The 21,395-nt window shown below is 42.1% G+C and overlaps 1 protein-coding gene across 1 annotated transcript in view; it reads left to right on the top strand.

The window, feature by feature from the left end:
- Nucleotides 1–3,253: 3,253 nt before the first annotated feature.
- The window catches only part of Ddx43 (DEAD-box helicase 43), a 32,395-nt gene continuing 14,253 nt past the window's right edge, over nucleotides 3,254–21,395 (top strand). Inside the window, exons 1-5 of the mRNA XM_004660493.2 lie at nucleotides 3,254–3,503; nucleotides 6,858–6,913; nucleotides 11,981–12,107; nucleotides 13,110–13,241; nucleotides 16,525–16,606. Coding sequence (XP_004660550.1) covers nucleotides 3,254–3,503; nucleotides 6,858–6,913; nucleotides 11,981–12,107; nucleotides 13,110–13,241; nucleotides 16,525–16,606 — 647 coding nt within the window. The remainder of the gene's footprint in view (nucleotides 3,504–6,857; nucleotides 6,914–11,980; nucleotides 12,108–13,109; nucleotides 13,242–16,524; nucleotides 16,607–21,395) is intronic.

The following is a 21,395-nucleotide window of genomic DNA, read 5'->3' as shown; positions in this document are numbered from 1 at the left end:
CTGAAAAGCCCTGTGGTCATACCAATTTTCTAGTTTATCCTACTTGGAATCTAAGATAAAATATTTTACTACTTTTTATCTTAAAGGTTTGCTGTCACAGGTCTGGGGACAATGGACTGAGCCAACCTGATCTGGTTTTAGGTGCTGCAAGGCAAGCTGTGTACTCAAAACAGACTTTTAGGGAAATCCCTATTTATCATCATAAGCCTACATGTAGTTGTGTGTGCATATGATTAAAATTAGGTACATAGGTTGGAGAGATGGCACATCAATTAAAGGTGCTTGTCCATAAAACCGCCTGCCATTGTTTGATTCCCTAGTAGCCATCTAAAGCACAGGGTGGTGCATGCATCTGGGGTTTGTTTGCAGTGGTTAGAGGTCCTGGTGAAACTATTCACACACACACACTCTCTCTCTCTCCTTGCAAATAAATAAATAAATATATGTTTAGAGCTGGGAGTGGTGGTGCATGCCTTTAATCCCAGCACTCAAGAGGCTGAGGTAGGAGGATCACTGTGAGTTCCAGGCCAGCCTGAGACTACATAGTGAATTCCAGGTCAGCCTGGGCTAAAATGAGACCCTACCTCAAAAAAAAATAAATAAATAAATAAACTATATATATTTTAAAGATTAAATCAGATACAACATGGGAAAGAACACATGATATGAACATAGGCTTATAGAATCCAAGCCTGTCAATCAAAATTATTTATTTATCTGACACAGAAAAGAGGGGAATCAAACCACTGGGCTGTCAGGCTTTGAAAGCAAGTAATTTTAAACACTGAGCCATCTGTAGCGTTCCCCATGCACACAAACACACACCCATACCCACAAGGCTGTAAATCAAAACAGAACATCATCCATACTCCAACTCTAGCAAGCAACTTCAATTCCTTGGACCAGGAAGCAATCCCATGTGTGTCCCTGATGCATGTCTCCCTCTTCCATCTCCATTTCTGTCTCATTCTGATCCTTATGGCTGTGGCCATTCAAAGATGACAGCCAAAGCAGGGACACTTAGAGCTTCGTTCCCAGCCCTGGAGTACTAAGTCCAGCCACAGAACTAGGTTGCAATGAGAAGAATGCTTCCAGCATTGATTCAATTTACTTATTTATTTACTTATTTACTTGTAGTATTGGGAATTGAACCTAGGTCCTCACACATGTTAGAAAAGTGCTGTGCTACTGAGCCATATTCAAGGTAGGGTTTCACTCAAGCCAGGCTGGCCTTGAGCTCACAGCAATCCTCCTTCCTCTTCCTACCAAGTTCTGATGGTAGTGTGTAAAAGATTGAACAAAGTTGGGGCCGGGCGTGGTGGCGCACGCCTTTAATCCCAGCACTCGGGAGGCAGAGGTAGGAGGATCGCTGAGAGTTCGAGGCCACCCTGAGAATACATAGTGAATTCCAGGTCAGCCTGAGCTAGAGTGAGACCCTACCTTAAAAAAAAAAAAAAAAAAAAAAAAAAAAGATTGAACAAAGTCTCTCAAGTCAATAATATTTAGGAGGGGGAGGGAGATGTTTGTTTTGACAAAGTCTTGCTATGTAGTCCAGATTGGCCTATACCTCTACCTCTCTTCATAACTGAGGCTGACCTCAAATCCCCCATCCTCCTGCCTCAGCCTCCTGAGTACTGGAAATGCCAGTGATACAAGCACCACACACACTTTAGCCAGGAATTTTACACTTTGGATTAAGTTAATTTTGTGAGCTAAAAATTTTAGTGCCAGTGATGGGATACCTTCCAGTGAGTTGTTGGCCAGGGAGTTTCCTTATACCCCCAAAACATTACAGATCATTGCCAAGGCTACTGGTCTCCCGCCAGAACTAGATGGTGAAACCCTATTGCTAAAGACTCCACATGCTTGGGCTGCAGGTCAATGAGAAATTAAGCTGGAGCTGAGCTGAAAACCTCCTTCCTGTGAACCTGCTGACAGAAAGCTAGAAAAAAGCTATGCTGCATGCAGCCCAATGGGAGAGAGAAGTCATCAAGAGTGATAAACAACAGTGGACAGTACAAGCCTTAAGATTGGCCATACAAGGGCTGGAGACAGGCTGACCTGGAATTCACTGTGTAGTCTCAGAGTGGCCTTGAACTGTTGGCGATCCTCCTACCTCTGCCTCCCCAGTGCTGGAATTAAAAGCATTTGCCACCATGCCCCACTACTCTCACTTTTGGTTAGAGAAGCTTCTCTTTTAAGATCAAAAGACTATAGTGCTTAGAAGTGACAAAATGTTCAGCAATGAGACAACTCTATCACACCTTCCAATGCTCAGGGTCCATTGTGGAAGAGATGGCCGAAAGAATTTAAGAGCCAGGGCTTAGTGGTTAAGTGCTTGCCTGTGAAGCCTAAGGACCCCAGTTTGAGGCTTGATTCCCCAGGACCCACGTTAGCCAGATGCACAAGGGGCCCACGCTTCTAGAGTTCGTTTGCAGTGGCTGGAAGCCCTGGCGCACCCATTCTCTCTCTCTCCCTCTCTCTGCCTTTTTCTCTCTGTGTCACTCTCAATCAAATAAATAAATTAATTAAATTTAAAAAAAATTTTAAAAAGAACTTAAGAGCCAAAGGAAGGGCTGGATCCTTACAATGCAATCTTCCAGACACAAAATGGCCTAGGTATCCTTACCTCGCAAGACTAATTGAGAGGGAGAGGGAATATGAGGAGGGGGAATTTGTGAGGGTTAAAGTGGTGGAGGGGAGAGAATTAACATGGCTTATTGTCTGTAATTATGGAAACTGTCAATAAAGTTCTTTTTAAATTATGGGTTAAGATCATTTTTGGCTGCAGTAGCCACTGGGAGCGTGCAGACTGAGTCTGTTGCCAGTGCCAGGTGATTGGGGTCCCTAGGCGAGTTAACTGCAGAGTTCCTGGGATGTGCTGGCCTTGAATTTATGATCCTTCCCACCTCAGCCTCCGGCACCACCAAACCCTTAGCAAACTTGAGTTTTCGGGCACCGTTGGAAAGCCCGATGGAAACATTTCAGAGGCCCAGAAGCACCACAATCACTGTGGGTGTTTAATTCTAGATGTGAGAGAAATCACCCTCTTAAGAGGAGTCCAGGCTCTGAGCGCTGACTGGGTGCAGGCGCCCTTCTGAGAGCGGATTGGCCGAGCTAGGAAGGCCCCGCCCATGCCGCTCGTCTGCCAATGACCGCGCGTCTAGCGCGGCTGCGTGGGCGTCCAGGAGGGTTCTCTTCGAGAGCGCGGCCTGGTGGTGCAGAGGCGGAAGCGCAGATTCTTCTCCGAACCATGTCTGGGCGCGAAGCAGCAGCCAACGCTTCCTCTGGGGTCGTTGCTTCCCGGCGAAGCTCCACGGTGTCCCGGGGCGCGGAGAGAAGGCCGGCGGAGGAACCTGGTCGAAGAGGTCGGGGAGGTAGTCGGGGCACCCGAAGGAGCGGCTGGAGAGACCCCACTGGTGTCCCCGTGGCCGCAGCGGCTGGGCGTGGGGAACCGCCGCTCTGCTTCGGAGTGAAGACGGAGCTGGTGGGCGCCGTCATAGGTGAGAGCGAGCTAGGCCCGGGCCCGCCGGCCCCATCGCGGCCCAGATGGGAGCGCCAGAGCTCTCCTGGGGCTACTGAGACCTGCTGGTAGAATAGATGCGCCTCCTTGGGTTCCCACACACTTTTCACAGTGTTTGGGGAGAGCAATCTTTTGGAAAGAGAAGGACACTAGCAAGGTCTTTTGACAGACCCCTCAGTAGAGCAACCAGTGTCGAAATGGGTCTGCTTGTATGAGCATTGGTTACAGCTTTTAAAGAAAAGCGGGGTGTTCCCGTAGAGCTGGGCAGAGCCCCAGCATACCTTTCCCTTAGTTTAACAATACATGCTGGAACACCGTACACGTTAAGTTTTTACAAGTTCAGTTAATTATTTTGATATGCACTTAAAAATTATCCACTCTCCCCCCCCCCCCGTTTATTTGTTTCCCATAAGTTGTATAGTCATCACAACGTCTTTCCTGTTTGGTATTAGAGTGGTTTTATTTTGTTTTTACTTTTTCAGTCTTTATTTTATTTATTTGCAAGCAGAGAGAGAGAAAGAGTGTGGACGGCCACTGCAAACAAACTCCATGCGCCATTTTGTGTATCTGGCTTTACATGGGTACTGGGAAATTGAACCTTGGTCGTTAGGCTTTGCAGGCAAATGCTTTAACAATTGAGACGTCTCTACAGCCCTTAGTCTTTTTACTGTTTCAAAATTATTTCAATGAAAGCACAGAGAGAGAATATGAGAATGGGTACGCCAGGGGCTATTTTTTTTTATTATTTTAGTTTATTTATTCACTTACAAACAGAGAGAGACAAAGGGAGAATAGGCAGACCAGGGTATCTACCCACTGCAGATAAACTCCACATTGCCAGCACCACTTTCTGCATCTGACTTTTCATGGGTACTGGAGAATCAAATTCAGGTAGGCAAGCACCTTAACCTCTGAGCCATCGCACCAGCCCTGTTTTTACTTCGTTTAACTCATGCCGAGAAAATGAAACCATTTTGCTAGCTATTTAATATTGGACTATGAAGCCAATTGCTTGACATGCCAAAGATTCATTGACCTTTTAAAAAGTTTAGGCACAAAAGATCTGAAGACTGCTTCACAAGTCCAGTGTAAATCCCATCTCAACACTCAGCAAGCAACAGAGAAATACAGGCCTCGGTGCCACACTCATGCCAGGTTGGATCTGGACGCATTTTACGCATTTGATGCTGGGGACTGAACAAATACTAGGCCCACTCTACCATGGTGCCACACATCTCTAGCTATGGAACTATTTTTTTTTTTAAGTTTAGAGAGACTATTTTTATATTAAGAGAGGGAAAAAGAGAATATGAAGAGGTCCTGCCCATGAGAAGGCAGGAGGGGTGTAAAGCCCAACTAGAGACCAAAACTGGGGTCATTAATAGGAAACCATTTTTCTGTGGTTAAAAAAAAAAAAAAAAAAAAAAAAAAAACAGCTGGGCATAGTGGCTCATACCTGTAATCCCAGAACTCAGGAGGCTGAGGCAGGTGGATCAACATCACTTAAAGGCCAACCTAGTCTCTATGTTGTGAATTCAGAATAGCCTGGGCGACAGAGTAAAAGCCCATATCATTTAATAAATTTATTTTTCTTTCCCTCCCTTCATTCCTTGCTTCTTTCCTTCTTTCTTCCTTCTTCCCTCCCTTCCTTCCCCAGGACACATCAGGGCCTCCAGCCACTGCAAACGAACTCCAAAATCGTGCTTACGTGGGTCCTGGGGAATCAAACCTGGGTCCTTTGGCTTTGTAGGCAAATGCCTTAACCGCTAAGCCATCCCTCCAGCCCCTCTCTTATTTTTAAGTATATGATTCAGTATTAATGATAAAAGGCAAGGTTGCTTCCCAGATTTCTAGAACTTTCAGGACTAAAACTATCCAGGGCTGGAGAAATGGGTCAGCAGTTATAGATCCTTGCTTGCAATGGGCGTGATGGTCCACACCTTTAATCCCAGCACTTGGGAGGCAGAGATAGGAGGATTGCCATGAGTTTGAGGCAACCCTGAGAGGACATAGTGAATTTCAGGTCAGCCTGAGCTAGAGTGAGACCCTATCTCGAACCTCCCCCCCAAAAAGATGCTTGCTTGCAAAGGCTTGGATTCGACTCCCCAATACCCATGTAAAGCCAGATGCACAAAGTGGCACATTCATCTGGAGTTCATTTGCAGTGGCAAGAGGTCCTGACGTACCTATTCGTTCTTTTCCTCCCTTTCTCTCTCCCCTTGCAAATAACTTAAAATTTTTAAAACTGTACCCATTTCTCAGCTCCCCATTTCTCATGCTCTTATTCCTCAAAACCACCATACTATGTTCTGTTTAAGTTTATAACTTTAAATGCTCAAGTACAGGCAAATCATAATTTTTTAATATTTTATTTTTTCTATTTAAGAGAAAGGGGGGAAGAGAGAATGGGTGGGTACACATACTCCAACTTGTGCATCTGGCTTCAGTATATCCTGGGGAATTGAACCTGGGTCCTTTGGCTTTGCAAACAAGCTCATTAAATTCTAAGCCATCTCTCCAGCTGTCAAGTCATCGTTGTTTTTGTTTTTTAAGGTAGAGTCTCACTCTAGAGAGTGAGAATTCACTCTGTAGTCTCAGGATGGCCTCGAACTCATGGCGATCCTCCTATTTGTGCCTCTTGGCTTTAAAGGTGTGTGACACCATGCCCAGCTTAATTATTATTTTTGTTCTTTTTTTTTTTTTTTTTTTGAGGTAGGGTCTCACTCTAGTCCCAGTCAGGCCTCAAAATCACAGTGATCCTCCTACCTCTGTCTCCTAAGTACTGAATTAAAAGCCATGCTCAAGTCTAGTTTTTATATGTGTTGTTATTAGCACCCTTAATCTCCACCTCTAGAAAAGAAGCCTCCTACTACTTGTAAATGTTTTCAATAGAAAGCCAGGCTTGGTGGCACACGCCTTTAATCTTAGCACTCAGGAGGCATAAGTAGGAGGATCGTTGTGAGTTCAAGGTCACCCTGAGACTACATAGTTAATTCCAGGTCAGCCTGAGCTAGAATGAAACCCTACCTCGTAAAAAACAAAAAAGTTTTCAATCGAGGGGCCAGGTGTGGTGCATGCCTTTAATCCCAGCACTCAGGAGGCAGAGGTAGGAAGATAGCTGTGATTTTGAGGCCAGCCTGAGACTATATAGTGAATTCCAGGTCAGCCTGGGCTAGAAAAGGCCCTACCTTGAAAAAAAATTTTTTTAAGTTTTTCAACAGAAACTTCCCTCTTTGCAAAGTTTCCTTTGACTGATTTATGTATGAGGAAATGACAAGAGTCCCATTTATTTCAACTTATAACCACATATTCCTCTATTTAAAAATAAAAACAGGTCGTGGTGGATCAAAAATAAGAGAAATTGAGAAAACAACAAACACCAGAATCCAGGTAAGTCATGTGTTCTTGACCTTGAAAGCATAGTTTATTCACAAGGCAGTGTCTAACTGTTGTTTGCTCAGATATGCCCAGCTTGTTCTCTGTTATAAGAATGGTATCTGCTGGGCATGGGAGACAGAGGTAGGCGGATCACCTTGAGTTGGAGGCCACCCTGAGACTAAAGTGAATTCCAGGTCAGCCAGGGCTAGAGCAAGACCCTACCTGGAAAAAATAAACAAATAAAAAACATAGGTGTCTCAGCAGTGTTGTGGCTGATGCCTGTAACCCTCACAGCTGTGGGAGGATATGGAAGGTGGCAGATCTTGAATTCAAACCAGCATAGGCTACAGAGAAATTCCTTGTCTGAAAATAGTTGTCCTTTTGGGATATTCATCATGCTCAGGTGACTACCTGTGTGAGTCCTCTGTCTCAAGTCTTCAGCAGCTCCTGTGTTCCCATCTGGGGTCATTTTTCTGTGGTACTTCCTTCTCCCTATCTGCCAATGACTTGTTGATATCCTGTACTTTTCCAGGTTATGTCAGCATTTTCATTTTTTCTTAGCTGCCACCCTGTTTCTTGTTTACTCTAGCCATTCTTCACTGCACTCAGGGCAGTCTTCCTGAACCAAAAATTATATGCTTCCTTCCTGCATAAAAACTTTCATACTGGCTTTTTTGTTTTTGTTTTTGTTTTTCGAGGTAGGGTCTCACCCTAGCTCCAGCTGACCTGGAATTCACTATGTAGCCTCAGGGTGATCTTGAACTCATGATGATCCTCCTACCTCTGCCTCCCGAGTGCTTGGATTAGACTTTTTTTGTTGTTGTTTGTTTGTTTATTTGTTGTTTTTGAGGTAGGGTCTTACTCTAGCCCAGGCTGATCTGGAATTCACTATGGTAATCTCAGGGTGGCCTCCTACCTCTGTCTCCCAAATGCTGGGATTAAAGGTGTGCGCTACCACGCCTGGCAAAACTTTTATACCAGCTTTTAATTAATTATTTGTTTGCATTGCTCAGAATTAAACTCAGCCTTACGCTCATTATGCCGGGAAAGCATTCTTCTACAGAGCTATATCCTCAGCCTTTGTTTTTTTTCTTAATTTTTATTGACCGTTTCCATAAGTCTAGACAATAAACCCTGCTAGTTTCCTTCTTCCACTTCCATTCTCCCTCTCTGAAATCCACCCTCCATCAAATTCCCTCTACCTTCTAAATAGTCTGTCTTCTATTTTGATAGCATTATCTTTTCTTCCTATTATGAAGGTCTTATGTAGGTACTGTCAGGTATTGCGAGGTATTGCATTGTAAGCAGTACTACTTTTCCTTTGGCGTGTGTGTGTGTGTGTGTGTGTGTTGTGTGTTTTATATATATTTTTGTTTTGTTTTGTTTTTCAAGGTAGGTTCTCACTCTAGCCCAGGCTGACCTGGAATTCACTATGTAGTCTCAGGATAGCCTCAAACTCACAGCAATCCTCCTACCTCTGCCTCCCGAGTGCTAGGATTAAAGGTGTATATGTGTGTGTGTGTGTGTGTGTGTGTGTGTGTGTGTGTGTGTGTAGTATATATATGTATTTTTTTGTTTTGTTTTTTAAGGTAGGTTCTCATCTAGCCCAGGCTGACCTGGATGTGTAGTCTCAGGATAGCCTCAAACTCATAGCAATCCTCCTACCTCTGCCTCCCGAGTGCTAGGATTAAAGGCGTGTGCTGGTGCCCAGCTTGGCTCTTACATTCTTTCTGCCACCTCTTCCACAATGGACGCTGAACCTTGGAAGGTGTGATAGAGATGTTTCAGTGCTGAAAAGAAGTAACATAGGAGTGTTCAGCAGTGCTTTTGAGTAGTGATTTTTGAGTTGTCATCACCATCTGAAGGGAAGCTTTTCTAACAGATTGAGAGTTGCATTAATATTTTGGGTATAAACATTTTTTTAAAAATGCTTACAGGGCAGTTTAGTGGGCATTCAACTAGCCAGACAATAGCAGGCATTACTCCTGTAGAGCTCCTGACTTACACAGCTTTTGACAAGGTTTTCCATACCAAACTTGTATTCCCTCCCATGGAGCAGGCCTCTAGTCCAATTAGAGAGTGGTTAGTTTCCCACATAACAGACATGCAACTATTGCCCCAGTTGGCATATTTAGCCTGGCTCATCAGTCTTAAGGCTTTCAGGGTTCACTGCTGTTTAACACCATTGGTGAGTTCTCTCTCCCAAAGAACTATGTATAGCATAGTTCTTTCTAACTTTCTGACAACCAGTCAACAGGGAAGTTTCCAGCTCAGCTCCAACCTGATTTCTCAGTGACCTGCAGCACAAGCATGTGGAGTCTTCAGCAGTGGGAATCTCACCATGTAGTTCTGGTGGTCAACTAAAAGCCTTGGCAATGGTCTGTAATATTTTGGGGGCATCAGGGACCTCCCTAGCCAACAACTTACTAGAAGGTATCCCATCCCTTGATTTGAAATTTTCCTAGTAACAATCTGTGGCTTCTGGGTATGCCATTATCCAACAAAGCAAGTTTCTATATGGCTTATCCATAACATCTTAAATTTCGATTAACCCTCCCACTCACCCTTCCTTTACTTACCTTCCCCTGCCCCCACTTAGACCATTCCATCCCCAGTAATCTTCCTTTGTACTTACATATCTACAATATCCTCCCCTTAAGTCCTCCCCTCTCCCTCCTCCCTTATAACCCCTTCCTAGAGTCCTGTCCTCTACTACTGAGTTTCACTCCCAACTCACATACAAGTCTAAACATTTGTAGCTAGGATCCACATAGGAGAGAGCACATGCAGCATTTGGCCTTCTGGGTCTGGTTTAACTTAGTATAATCCTTTCCAGATCCATCCATTTCTCTGCAAATCTCATAATTTCATGCTTCTTTACCACTGAATAGAACTTCATCTTCATTATCCATCAGTTGAAGGAAATCTAGGTATTCCTAGCTATTGTGAGTAGAGCTGCAATAAACATGGATGAACAAGTATCTTTAAGATAGTGAGTAGAGTCCTTAAGATATCTGTCAAGGAGTACTATAGCTGGGTCATGGTAAATCTATTTTTAGCTGTCTCAGGAACCTCCACACTTACTTCCATGATGTCTAGACCATTTTACATTCCCACCAACAATAGAGAAGGGTTCCTCTGTTCCTACACCCTCATCAGCATTTATTGTCATTTGTTTCCTTTTTGTTTGGTTTTCTGGGGTAGGGTCTCACTTTAGCCCAGGCTGACCTGGAATTCACTCTATAGTGTCAGGCTGGCCTCAAACTCATAGAGATCCTCCTACCTCTGCCTCCTGAGTGCTGGGATTAAAGGCTTTTTAGTCTTGTTTTTTCTTTAATATTTTCTTTGTTTAAAACAAGAGCAAGGAAAGAGAGAGATTTATTTGCAAGGAGAGAGAGAATGGATGTACCAGGGCCTCTACCCACTGCAAACAAACTCCAGATGCATGTGCCACCTTCTGCATCTGGCTTATATGAGTACTGGGAATCTAACTTGGATTCCTAAGCTTTATAGGCAAGTACCTTAACTACTAAGCAATCTCACCAACCTCATGGGTGTTTTTTTTTTAATTTTTTATTTTATTTTTTGTTATTTTTTTGCAAGCAAAGAGTGATAGAGAAGAGAGGCAGAGAATGGGCATACCAGGGCCTCCAGCTGCTGCAAACAAACTCAGATACATGCACCAGTCTGTGCATCTGGCTTTACATGGGTACTGGGGAATCAGAGAATGGACATGCCAGACACATGCATCTGGCTTATGTGGGTACTGTAGAATTGAACCTAGGTTCTTAGGCTTCACAGGCAAGTGCCTTAATTGCTAAGCCATCTCTCCAGCCCTGCTGGGTTTTTTGTTGTTGTTGTTTGTTTGATTTTTAAGATCAAGTCTTAGTATATAGCCTTAGTTAGCCTTGAACTTGGTTTGTAGTTCAGTCTTATCTGAAACTAGATTCTTCTGTGCTACCATCCTGAATAGTGAAGTTAAGTAGGCACCACTCCAGGCAGCTGGTTTCTGAGCCTCTAAGCCCAGACTTCTCAGTGTAGTCCATTTGACCTCCGGCCTGTTTTAACCTTCCTAGTCCCTCACAAATACTACCATCTACTTTCTCACATTTTCCTGTTGTAATAATCTCCTTGCAGGCAGCACCCACTCAGATTTCTGGTAAGCCCAGTTAGCATTTCCAGGGAGATCTAAGGCCTCCTGCTCCAGTTTATGTAGGTTTCTCTTCCATCTTAAACATCTCATAATTTCCTCATTTCAGTACTTAACATAGAGTGGTCTGTGTGTGAACCCTGGTGATGATAAACATTGAATAACAAACCTAAGAAGACATTTGGTACATATTCATTGTTTCTGAGGTCATGCATTTACAAAGGTGTTACTTGACAGCTTTGTGCCTCTGGTCTATAATGCTTGCTACTCAGAAGGATCACAAGTTTATGGAGTGCCTGGACTAGTGTGAGCTCTAGGTCAACCTTGGAAATTTAGTGAGACTATCTCAAGTTGAAATGTAAGAAGAGGGCTGGAGATACAGCTTCAGGGTAGAGCACTTATAGCCAGTATATATGAAAACCTAGGTTCAATAACTGCAATAAGTAATTAGATATATGTTACTTATAGATTTTAGCTTCAGTGTTGTAACACCAGCTTTGTTGAAAACTTAGCTCCTTCATAGTGTACATGTGTAAATAGAGAATTCCATCAAGTTAAAACTTTGCATAACTACCTACTTATTCAGTAAACTCTTAACTATATAGTATATAGTTTAATCTACTCCAGCTATATAATTCTGTAAGATAAACCACAAAAGTACCATATCATAGGTGAAAGAACACAGACTCATAGTAATTCATAGTAATGTCATGTTAATATTTTAATTGTCCTTCTAACACTATTTAATTTACTCTCTGTTTTTTGTTTCTTTGTTTTTTGAGGTAGGGTCTGTTGCCCAGGCTTACCTGGAACTGGACATTGAATAATAGTAATACTATCTTATTTTATTTTCACACTATTAGAAGCTAAGTGACTATTGCAACCTGGTGAGACTTCACTCTCACATATTTTCTTCCCTTCATGTCTAGGTAATAAAAGGAAACCCTGAGGCAGAAATCAAAATTTTTGGCAATAAGGAAATGCAGACAAAAGCAAAAGCAGTGATAGATAATATTGTTAAGAAACAACAAAATTACACCCCAGAACACAGCATCAGTAAGTAGTTTTTCCCACTGAAACACTTTAGAAATTCAAATTTTTCTTTCAATATCTTTTAAATTTTGTTTTATTATAAAATATAAGTCAGCTAAAACTTAATCTTTTGGGCTGGAGAGAGAGCTCAGAAGTTAAAAGGTGTTTGCTTGCAAAGCCTGCAGGCCAAGATTCAGTTCTCTTATATACTAAAGCCAGAGACACACAAAGTAGCAAAGGGTTTGGAGTTTGTTTGCAGTGGCAAGAGACCATTTATTCTCATCCTTTCTCAAATAAATAAATAACAAAAATACTTAAACAGTCTTTTACCATTAACACGGAAGTATCTGTATTAAAGGGTTATTTTATTTTTACTTACCTATGGCTAAAATTAAACCATGATATTAAATAGCCACAGATATTATGTAAATTTTTTAATTAATTAATTTATTTGCAAGCAGAGAGAGGAGAGAGATGAAGAGAATAGATGTATCAGGGCCTCCAGTCACTGGAAACGAACTTTAGATTTATGCGCCCCTGTGCATCTGGCTTTATTTGGGTACTGAGGAATCAAACTCGGGTTTTTAGGCTTTTCAGGCAAATGCCTTAGCCACTGAGCCATCTCTCCAGCCCATATTATTTAAAATTTAAAGAAACAAAGTAATGTGGGATTTTGTAGAAAAAATGTGCTTGTAGCTTATGGATATCTAAAGCTTTGCAGGATAAATAGAAGCAAGTATGAACCTTGTAACAATGAAAATAGCCAACCTATAATCCCATACTCACAAGGCTGAGGCAAAAAGAGTGTGAGATTGAGGTTAGCCTGGGCTACATGTGACTCTGTCTCAAAACAAACAAACAAACAAAAAAAACCCATAAATAAATAATGACAGAATGATAGGATTGTCATGGTAATGTAGTATGAAAACTGTATGTTTTCTATTTTAGGCGTTAGTGTCTAGCTCTTGAGTACATGCTGATTTGGGAATTTATGGTAAAATGAAAGTTGTAAAAATATTTTAACAGGTATTGTTGCATTCCAACCTAGTGTTGGAAAAGACACCAGCGCAAACAACAGCATAGCAGAAGACCACCCTTTGATAGACTGGGATCAGATCCGAGAGGACGCTTTGAAATGGGAAAAACAAAAGTGGGCAGGTCAGTACTGTACCCTGACATTTGAAGGTTATATAAAAACATGAGAGTCATGAAAAATTTAACAAAAGTAACAAGCTTTTGAACACGGAATAACCAAAAAATAACAAAATCAAACAGATAGGGCTGGGGGTATGGCTAGTGGTTAAAGGCACTTGCTTGCAGAGCCTACCATCCCAGGTTCAATTCCCCAGAATCCATGTAAAGCCTGATACAAAGTGAACCACACATCTATGATTCCAACTTGACTACAACAGTGGGAGCCGAAACAGGAGAATTGAAGCTTGCTTGCCAGCTAGTCTGACATTCATTTGCAGTCTGATAGATTGTTTGCAACAGCATGAGACTCTTTCTCAAAGAAGACAGAGCGCAGACACCTTGAAGTTGTCCAGTGACTTCTTTGTGTACTGAGTGCATACATATGTACATGCCACACACACATAGAGACACTTTTAAAAATATTTTAAAATATTTGTATTTATTTCTTGCGGGGTTGGGAAGCAGATAGAGAATGGGTGCACCAGGACTTCCAGCCACTGCAAACAAACTCCAGTCACGTGTGTCACCTTGTACATCTAGCTTATACATGGGTACTGGGTCCTTAGGCTTCGCAGGCAAGGACCTTAACTGATAAGCCATCTCTCCAGCCCCACAGACACTGTTGAAAATCAAACACGTAATGATGTGAGGTGCTTCTGTCAGCACTCATCCAAGTTGCATCACACTGCACTACAGCCCTTGTTCTGAACACACGTTCATTTTGTGCTGTGCATGCTGTCGCGCCGCGAAGCACTAAAACACTTCAGCTTAGATTTGATGAGATGTCCTATGTTATGAATCTCATTCTTTTTTAAAAAATATATTTTATTTATTTAAGAGAGAGAGAAGAAAGTTAGTATGGGTGTGCCAGGGCCTTCTGCTACTACAAATGAACTCCGTACATGTGTTTCACTCTGCATCTGGCTTTATGTAGGTAGTGGGGAATTGAACCTAGGCAGTCAGGCTTTGCAAAAAAAAGTACCTTTAACCTCTGAGCTCTCTCTTGAGCCCTAGTTATTTTTCTTAATTTTTTATTTTTTGGGGGAAACGCTGGCCCAAAGCCAGGGGACATCTGGTTAGCTCTCTGCTTGGTAGTTCCCACTGGATCTGTGTCCACAGCTTCCTAACATGGTCCCTGGACATCCAGACTCTACCAAGCCTGGACTCACCTCTGTCCCTTAGGTGACTTTCAGGAAGGACAGTGGGGAGCTCTGAGATGCGTGGGGCCATCACCTTTATAGGAACCCTTTAGCACTCACGTGGTTGTTTAAAGCACCTTCAAAATATGTCTTTAAATTTTTTTTGCTGTTGTAGAATTTTTAGTTAATATACAGAGACTTAGGCATCATTTATTTTGATAAATAATGGCCACAAATGGTACATGTATCTAGAGTCTGTTTGCAGGGCCTGGAGGTCCTGACACGCCCATCTTTTCTGTCTCTTTTCTGTATCTCTCTGCTTGCAAATAAGAATAAAAGCAACAACTTTTAAAATATATACTTTGGAGCTGGAGAAAGGGCTTAGCAGTTAAGGCACTTGCCTGTGAAGCCAAAGACCGCTTGTTTGTCTCTACAGGTCCCACGTGTAGCCAGATGCAAAAATGATGCAAGCATGCAAACATACCCACCAGGGGGCACACATATCTAGAGTTTGTTGGCAATGACGGAAAGGCCCTGGCATGCCCATTCTCTCTCTCTCTCTGCCTCTTTCTCCCTTTCTCTCTCAAATATGTGTGTGTGTGTATATGTGTGTATAATGTTTTGTTTTTTTTTTTCAAGGTAGCATCTCACTCTAGCCCAGGCTGACCTGGAATTCATTCAGTATTCTCAGGGTAGCCTCAAACTCATGGTGCTCCCCTTACCTCTGCCACCTGAATGCTGGGATTAAAGGCATCCGCCACCACTCCCAGCTCATTTTGATGAAATTTTAGTCTCCTCAGTAGTTTCCTTTTGAAGCTTCTCTGACTTTTGGTGAAAGCAGTACTAATGTAAACATAAATCGTTAAAGGGTAAATTGAGAAGCATAACATTCATTTAGCCAAGCAACAGAAGGAGCTTGCCTCTTAAGGCCATAACATTCCCAGTCAAAGGCCTTTGATTAGGTTATTAGAAGTTCATCCTAGGGAGAGCAGGCCTTAAATCCAATCAAAGAGAAGTTGGTTACCCCATAACAGTCATGCCATTATTGCATCAGTGGGCACATCTTAACTGGTTGTGTAGCTCATGGGGTCCACTGCTGGTTAAGACTATTGATAACTTTTCTCTCCCAGGAGCCTATCTGCCCAGAAAGCACTTTACAGCATTATGACAGATAGCAGGAGGGAAGCTCTGAGCTGTTTCTGAAAATGAAGTATGTGGTGTCTTCAGCAATAGGGTCTTATCATCTAGTTCTTTTTTTTTTATTTTTTAATTTTTTTTCTCAATTTTTATTAACATTTTCCATGATTATAAAAAGTATCCCATGGTAATACCCTCCCTTCCTCCCTCCTCCCTACTTTCCCCTTGAAATTCCATTCTCCATCATATCCCCGCCCCATCTCAATCAGTCTCTCTTTTATTTTGATGTCATGGTCCTTTCCTCCTCTTATGATGGTCTTGTGTAGGTAGTGTCAGGCACTATGAGGTCATGGATATCCAGGCCATTTTATGTCTGGAGGGAGCACATTGTATGTAGTCCTACCCTTCCTTTCTCTCTTACATTCTTTTTGCCACCTCTTCCACATTAGACCCTGAGCCTTGGAAGGTGTGATCGAGATGTTACTCAGTACTCCAGTCACTTCTTTCCAGCACTGTGATACCTTCTGAGTCATCTCAAAGTCACTGCCATCTGAAAAGAGAAGATTCTCTACCCAAAGTGAGAGTAGCGTTAATATAAGGGTATAAATATTAAGAGTAGTGCTTACAGGGCAGTTTGATAAGTATAGTATATACATTTTTCCAGACATCAGCAGGTGTATCATCTAGTTCTTTTGGGCAACCAAGAATGTTGGGGATAGACTATATTATTGGGGGACCTAGGGGCCTTCCTAATCAGCAGTGAAAAAGGTAGCTGAAAAACCAACCAAAAGAAGCTATTTTAGACAGGTGAAAGCCTGAGTGACAAAGTGTAGCACTGTCTAAAACTATGCATAGAGTACTTACATATATTTTAGTTTGATAACTGTAGCTTCAAATAAATGTTAATGAATTATTTATCATTTTTAATCATTATTTATCAAAGTCTGGATATTCTTCTTTGTCCCATGCAGATTTACCTCCAATTAAGAAAAATTTTTACATAGAGTCAGCAACAACAAGCTCAATGTCACAAGTACAAATAGACAATTGGAGGTGGGTAGTTTCATTTTTCACCTGTTGTTTGTGATGCTAATCTCTGTTGTCAGTTTGACAGGATTTAGAATCACCATGGAAACAAATCTCTAGGCAAATCGGTGAGGTAGTTTCTAGAAAGGTTAACTGAGGTGGAAAGAGGATACCTTGAAGATGGCACCAGTCCTTGGGCTGGAGTCCTGAGAAATCATCCATTTCTCTTTGCTTCATAGTAGACTAAATGGTCCTGCCATGATGAACTGTGTGCTCTTAAACTGTAAGCTAAAATAGGCCCTTCTTCCTTAAGAAAAGTAACTAATACAGTTCTCTTCTGCAGTTCTTAGTATTACCTCTATAAGCAAGAATTTTAAATAATTTTATTTGAATACTATTCACACCTTCCATGTTTATTCATTTTAAAACCTGACTACATTTTACATGGTAAATTTTAGAACATTGGTATTGGTGTACTACAGCCAGGCATGGTGGCACATGCCTACAGTCCTAGTAACAGGGTCATGAAAGCAAGACTGTCTCAGACAAAAGAATAGAAATTGGTCTGTAGGTATCAATGAATTTGGAGCTGCCTTTTTTAGAACAGATTGGCAGTGAGGGGAGCCTCAAGGATTCTTCTGTCTCACTTTCCCCTCAGCACTGGGATTTACAAGATGCGTGGCCATATCTGGCTTTTAACTTAGGTACATACAACTATTAGGCACTTGATACAGCTGCTACAACTGAGGAACTAAGTATAAGCATATGTTGCTGCTGGGGATATTCAGTCAACTATGGACTGTAGGATAGGAGCTCCTTGAGTATGTAATAGAGATTAAATACTACTATTTTTTTTTTCTAGTGATTATGGTTATAACAGTGCAGTGCATTACTCACATGTTTGTGGTGATAATGGTATAAACAAACGTACTCTGCTGCTGATCAAATGTATAGCATAATTATACATAGAATTTAATACGTTACTGGTTTATGCATTTGCTATACTTTTACCATTATTTTAGAATATACTTCTGTTGATTAAAAAAGTTTACTAGGAGATGGCTCAGTGGGTAATAGCACTTACAGCACAAGCATGAGGACCTGAGTTTAATCCCTAGCCCATGTTAAAAGCCAGGAATGGCCCCACAAGCTTCAAACCCTAGTGCTAAGGGGAAAGTAAGATAGGAGAATCCCTGAGGCTTGCTGGTCTGCCAGTCAGCTCCAAGCTCATTGAGAGATTCTATCTCAAGGAAATAAACCTGGAAGCAGTAGAAGAGGATACCTAATGTCCTCTGGCCTCCACAGGCATGTCCATGGAGTATGCATATCTAGACACATACACACATGAACACATACACCACACACACACCCCACATATGCATACATGAACACACAAGCTTACTAGGGTTGGGGGTGTCACTCAGTGTTTGAATGCCTGCCTGGCATGTGTAAGACCCTACACTTGGCCCCCCACACTTAAAGAAAACAAGAAAAAACTTAAAAATAAAATATGCTTTATTATGCTACTAGTAAACTCGTAAGTCTTGACTGTACCTCACACTTACTGAGTGCATTAAGAAGCAAGTTATGGGGGGATGGCTTAGCTGTTAAGGTGTTTGCCTGTGAAGCCTAAAGACCCAGGTTTGATTCTCCAGAACCCATGTAGGCCAGATGCACATGGTGGTACCTGCATCTGGAGGTCATTTGCAGTGGGTGGAGGCCTTGGTTCATCCATTCTTTCTCTCTTCCCCTCCCCCAATAAATAATTAAAAACAAAATATACAGAAAGGAAGCAAGTTATACCAGGTGTGGTGGTGCACACCTTTAATCCCAGTGCTCGGAAGCTCATGTAGGAGGATCACTAAGTTTGAGGCCAGCTTGAAACTACATAGTGAATTCCAGGTCAGTTTGGACTAGAGCAAGAGCCTACATGGAAAAACCAAAAAAAGAAGAAGGGGAGGGGGAGGAAAGAGGAAGCAAGTTATTGGGAGAGGTCTATGCAGAGGATAAATAAGAACACGAACACACTGCCAGTGTAGTAGCTCGTATATGTGATCCCAACTCACTTGGGAGGCTGAAGCTGGAGTATCATCACCATGAGTGAGTTCAAGACTGGCTCAGGTTAAAATGTGATGTCCAGGTCAGTCTCCCTCAAAAAAAAAAAAAAAAGAAAAAGAAACAGGCAAAAGGTAAGATGACATACATGTAAATGCCATAGTGAAACCTATCACCCTGTGCTTAACTTAAAATTTAATTTTAGGAGCTGGAGAGATGGCTTAGCAGTTAAAGGCACTTTTCTGCCAAGCCAAAAGACCCAGGTTCAGTCCTCCAGAACCCTTGTAAGCCAGATGCACAAGGTGGCACATGCATACCCGCCCATTCTCTCCCTCCCTCCTTCCCTCTCTCTCTTTCTCTTTTTTTTCCTCTTCCTCTTTATCTCTCTCAAATAAATATTTATTTATTTATTTTTATATATTTGACAGAAAAAGAGGGAGAGAGCAAGAGCACGCATGCGCATGAGACAGAGAGAGAGAGAGAGAGAGAGAGGGAGGGAGGGAGGGAGGGAGGGAGGGAGGGAGGATGGGCGTGCTAGGGCCTCCAGCCACTGTAAACGAACTCCAGATGCATGCACCCCTTGTGCATCTGACTAACGTGGATCTAGAGAATTAAACCAGGGTCCTTCAGCTTTGGAGGCAAACACCTTAACTGCTACACCATCCCTCCAGCCCCAAAATAAATATTTTTTTAAATTTAATTTTAGGGCTGGAGAGATGGCTGAGCAGTTAAAGGCACTTGCTTGCATAGCCTGATGGCCTAGATTCCGTTCCCCAGTACCCATGTAAAGCCAGATGCACAAAGTTACCCATGTATCTGTAGTTCATTTGAAGTGGCAAGAGGCTCTGGCATTCCTACTCATTCTTCTATTCCCCCTCTCTCCTTGCAAATAAATAATTTTTTTCTTTGATTTTTCAAGGTAGGGTCTCACTCTAGCCCTGGCTGACCTGGAATTTAGTATGTAGTCTTAGGGTGGCCTTGAAGTCACAGTGATCCTCCTACCTCTACTTCCCAAGTGCTGGGATTAAAGGTATGTGCCACCATGCCCAGCCAAAAATTTTTTTTACATTTTTAGGTGTTTTTAATTTGTTTATTTCAAAGAGAGAAAGAGACAGATAAAGTGAGAGAGAGAATGGGTGCATCAGGGCCTTCAGCTACTACAAAGGAACTCCAGATGGATGTGTCACCTTGTGTATCTGGCTTACATGGGTCCTAGGGAATTGAACCTTGGTGTCTTGGCTTTGCAGGCAAGCGCCTTAACCGCTAAGCCATCTTTCCAGGCCTTTATAAAAATTAATTTAAAAAAGAAGTTTGAATGGGCTGGAGAGGTGGCTTAGTGGTTAAGATGCTTGCCTGTGAAGCCTAAGGACCCAAGTTTGATTCCCCCAATGCCCACATAAGCCAGATGCACAAGGTGGCACATGCATCTGGAGTTCCTTTGCAGTTGCTGGAGGCCCTGGCATGCCCATTCTCTCTGTCTCTCTTTCTCTTTATCTCAAATAATAAAAGTAAAATATTTTAAAAAAACAGATTAAATAGTTGCCAATAACATGTAGACTTGAGTAAGTACACAACAGAGGAATTACCTAGCAATGCATTTCTCAGAATACATCCCATCATGAATTGACAAATGACTGCATTTTAATTATAAATATAAATAATCATATGTGAGTGGTGCCTGCTGGGTAACAGTTTCAGATATTTTCTCCCAACAGTGGAAAATTTATTTTATTTTATTTTTGATACCGGGACACCTGTACCCTAAGTGGACTTTGAACTTGCTATGTAGTTGGGATGATCTTGAACTCCTGATCATCCTGCTTTCACCTCACTCATTCTGTGATTACAAGTATGTACCACCACGTCTGATTTATGAATTGCTGGGAACAGAACCCAGGACTGTGGACAGGCTGGGCTACCCCTTTTCATTGAGCTGCATCCCCAGCTAACAGTGGAAAAATATTTTTCAGTTTTATTTTTGAGGTAAGATCTTGCTCTAGCCCAGGTTTACCTAGAATTTACTGTGTAGTCTCTGCTGGTCTCGAAATCACCGTGATTCTCCTACCTCTGACTCACAAGTGCTGGTATTAAAGTTGTGTGTTAGGCTAGAGAGATGGATCAGCAGTTAAGGTACTTGCATGCAAAGCCTAGCAACCTGGGTTCAATTCCCCAGAACCCACATAAGCCAGCTGCAGGTCCTGGCACACCTATTCTCTCTGTTTTTCTCTTTGTATCTCTCTGCTTGTAAATAAACAAAACTACTTTCTTAAAAAGTCGTGTGTCACCGTGCCCAACCAGAAATATATTTTTTTATGTGGGTACTGGAGAATCGAACCCAGGTCATTATTTTGTTTTTTTTTGAGGTAAGGTCTCTAGCTCATGTCCACCTTAAGTTTGTTTGCAGCAGTAGGAAGCCCTCGTGTGCCCATTTCATAATCTCCCTTTCTGTATAGCAGGAAGATGGTTAAAGTAAGACCCAAACCTTTGGCAGACAGCTAATCTTAGGGTCATGTGTTCATCTGATTTCTTATTATAATGCATGATTTGGGGGCTCCATTTTCTATAATCTTTCATACTTGAAAAAGTATCAGCTCATTCATCCATGTAATTAAAAAGATTCTCCCTTGTTTCTGTTCTTATTCTCTCATAAGGGAGAGATGGAGTCCTGTGTCTATTTCTTTTAAGTTTTTTTTTTCCTATTTTTATTTATTTATTTGAGAAAGCGAAAAAAAGAGGCAGGTAGATAGTGGCCTCCAGCCAC

The sequence above is a fragment of the Jaculus jaculus genome, chromosome 10 (genome assembly GCF_020740685.1).
Source record: "Jaculus jaculus isolate mJacJac1 chromosome 10, mJacJac1.mat.Y.cur, whole genome shotgun sequence".
In the NCBI taxonomy this organism is placed as follows: domain Eukaryota; kingdom Metazoa; phylum Chordata; class Mammalia; order Rodentia; family Dipodidae; genus Jaculus; species Jaculus jaculus.
The sequence above is the reverse complement of the archived record's forward strand: the minus strand, read 5'-3'. Positions and strand labels throughout refer to the sequence as shown.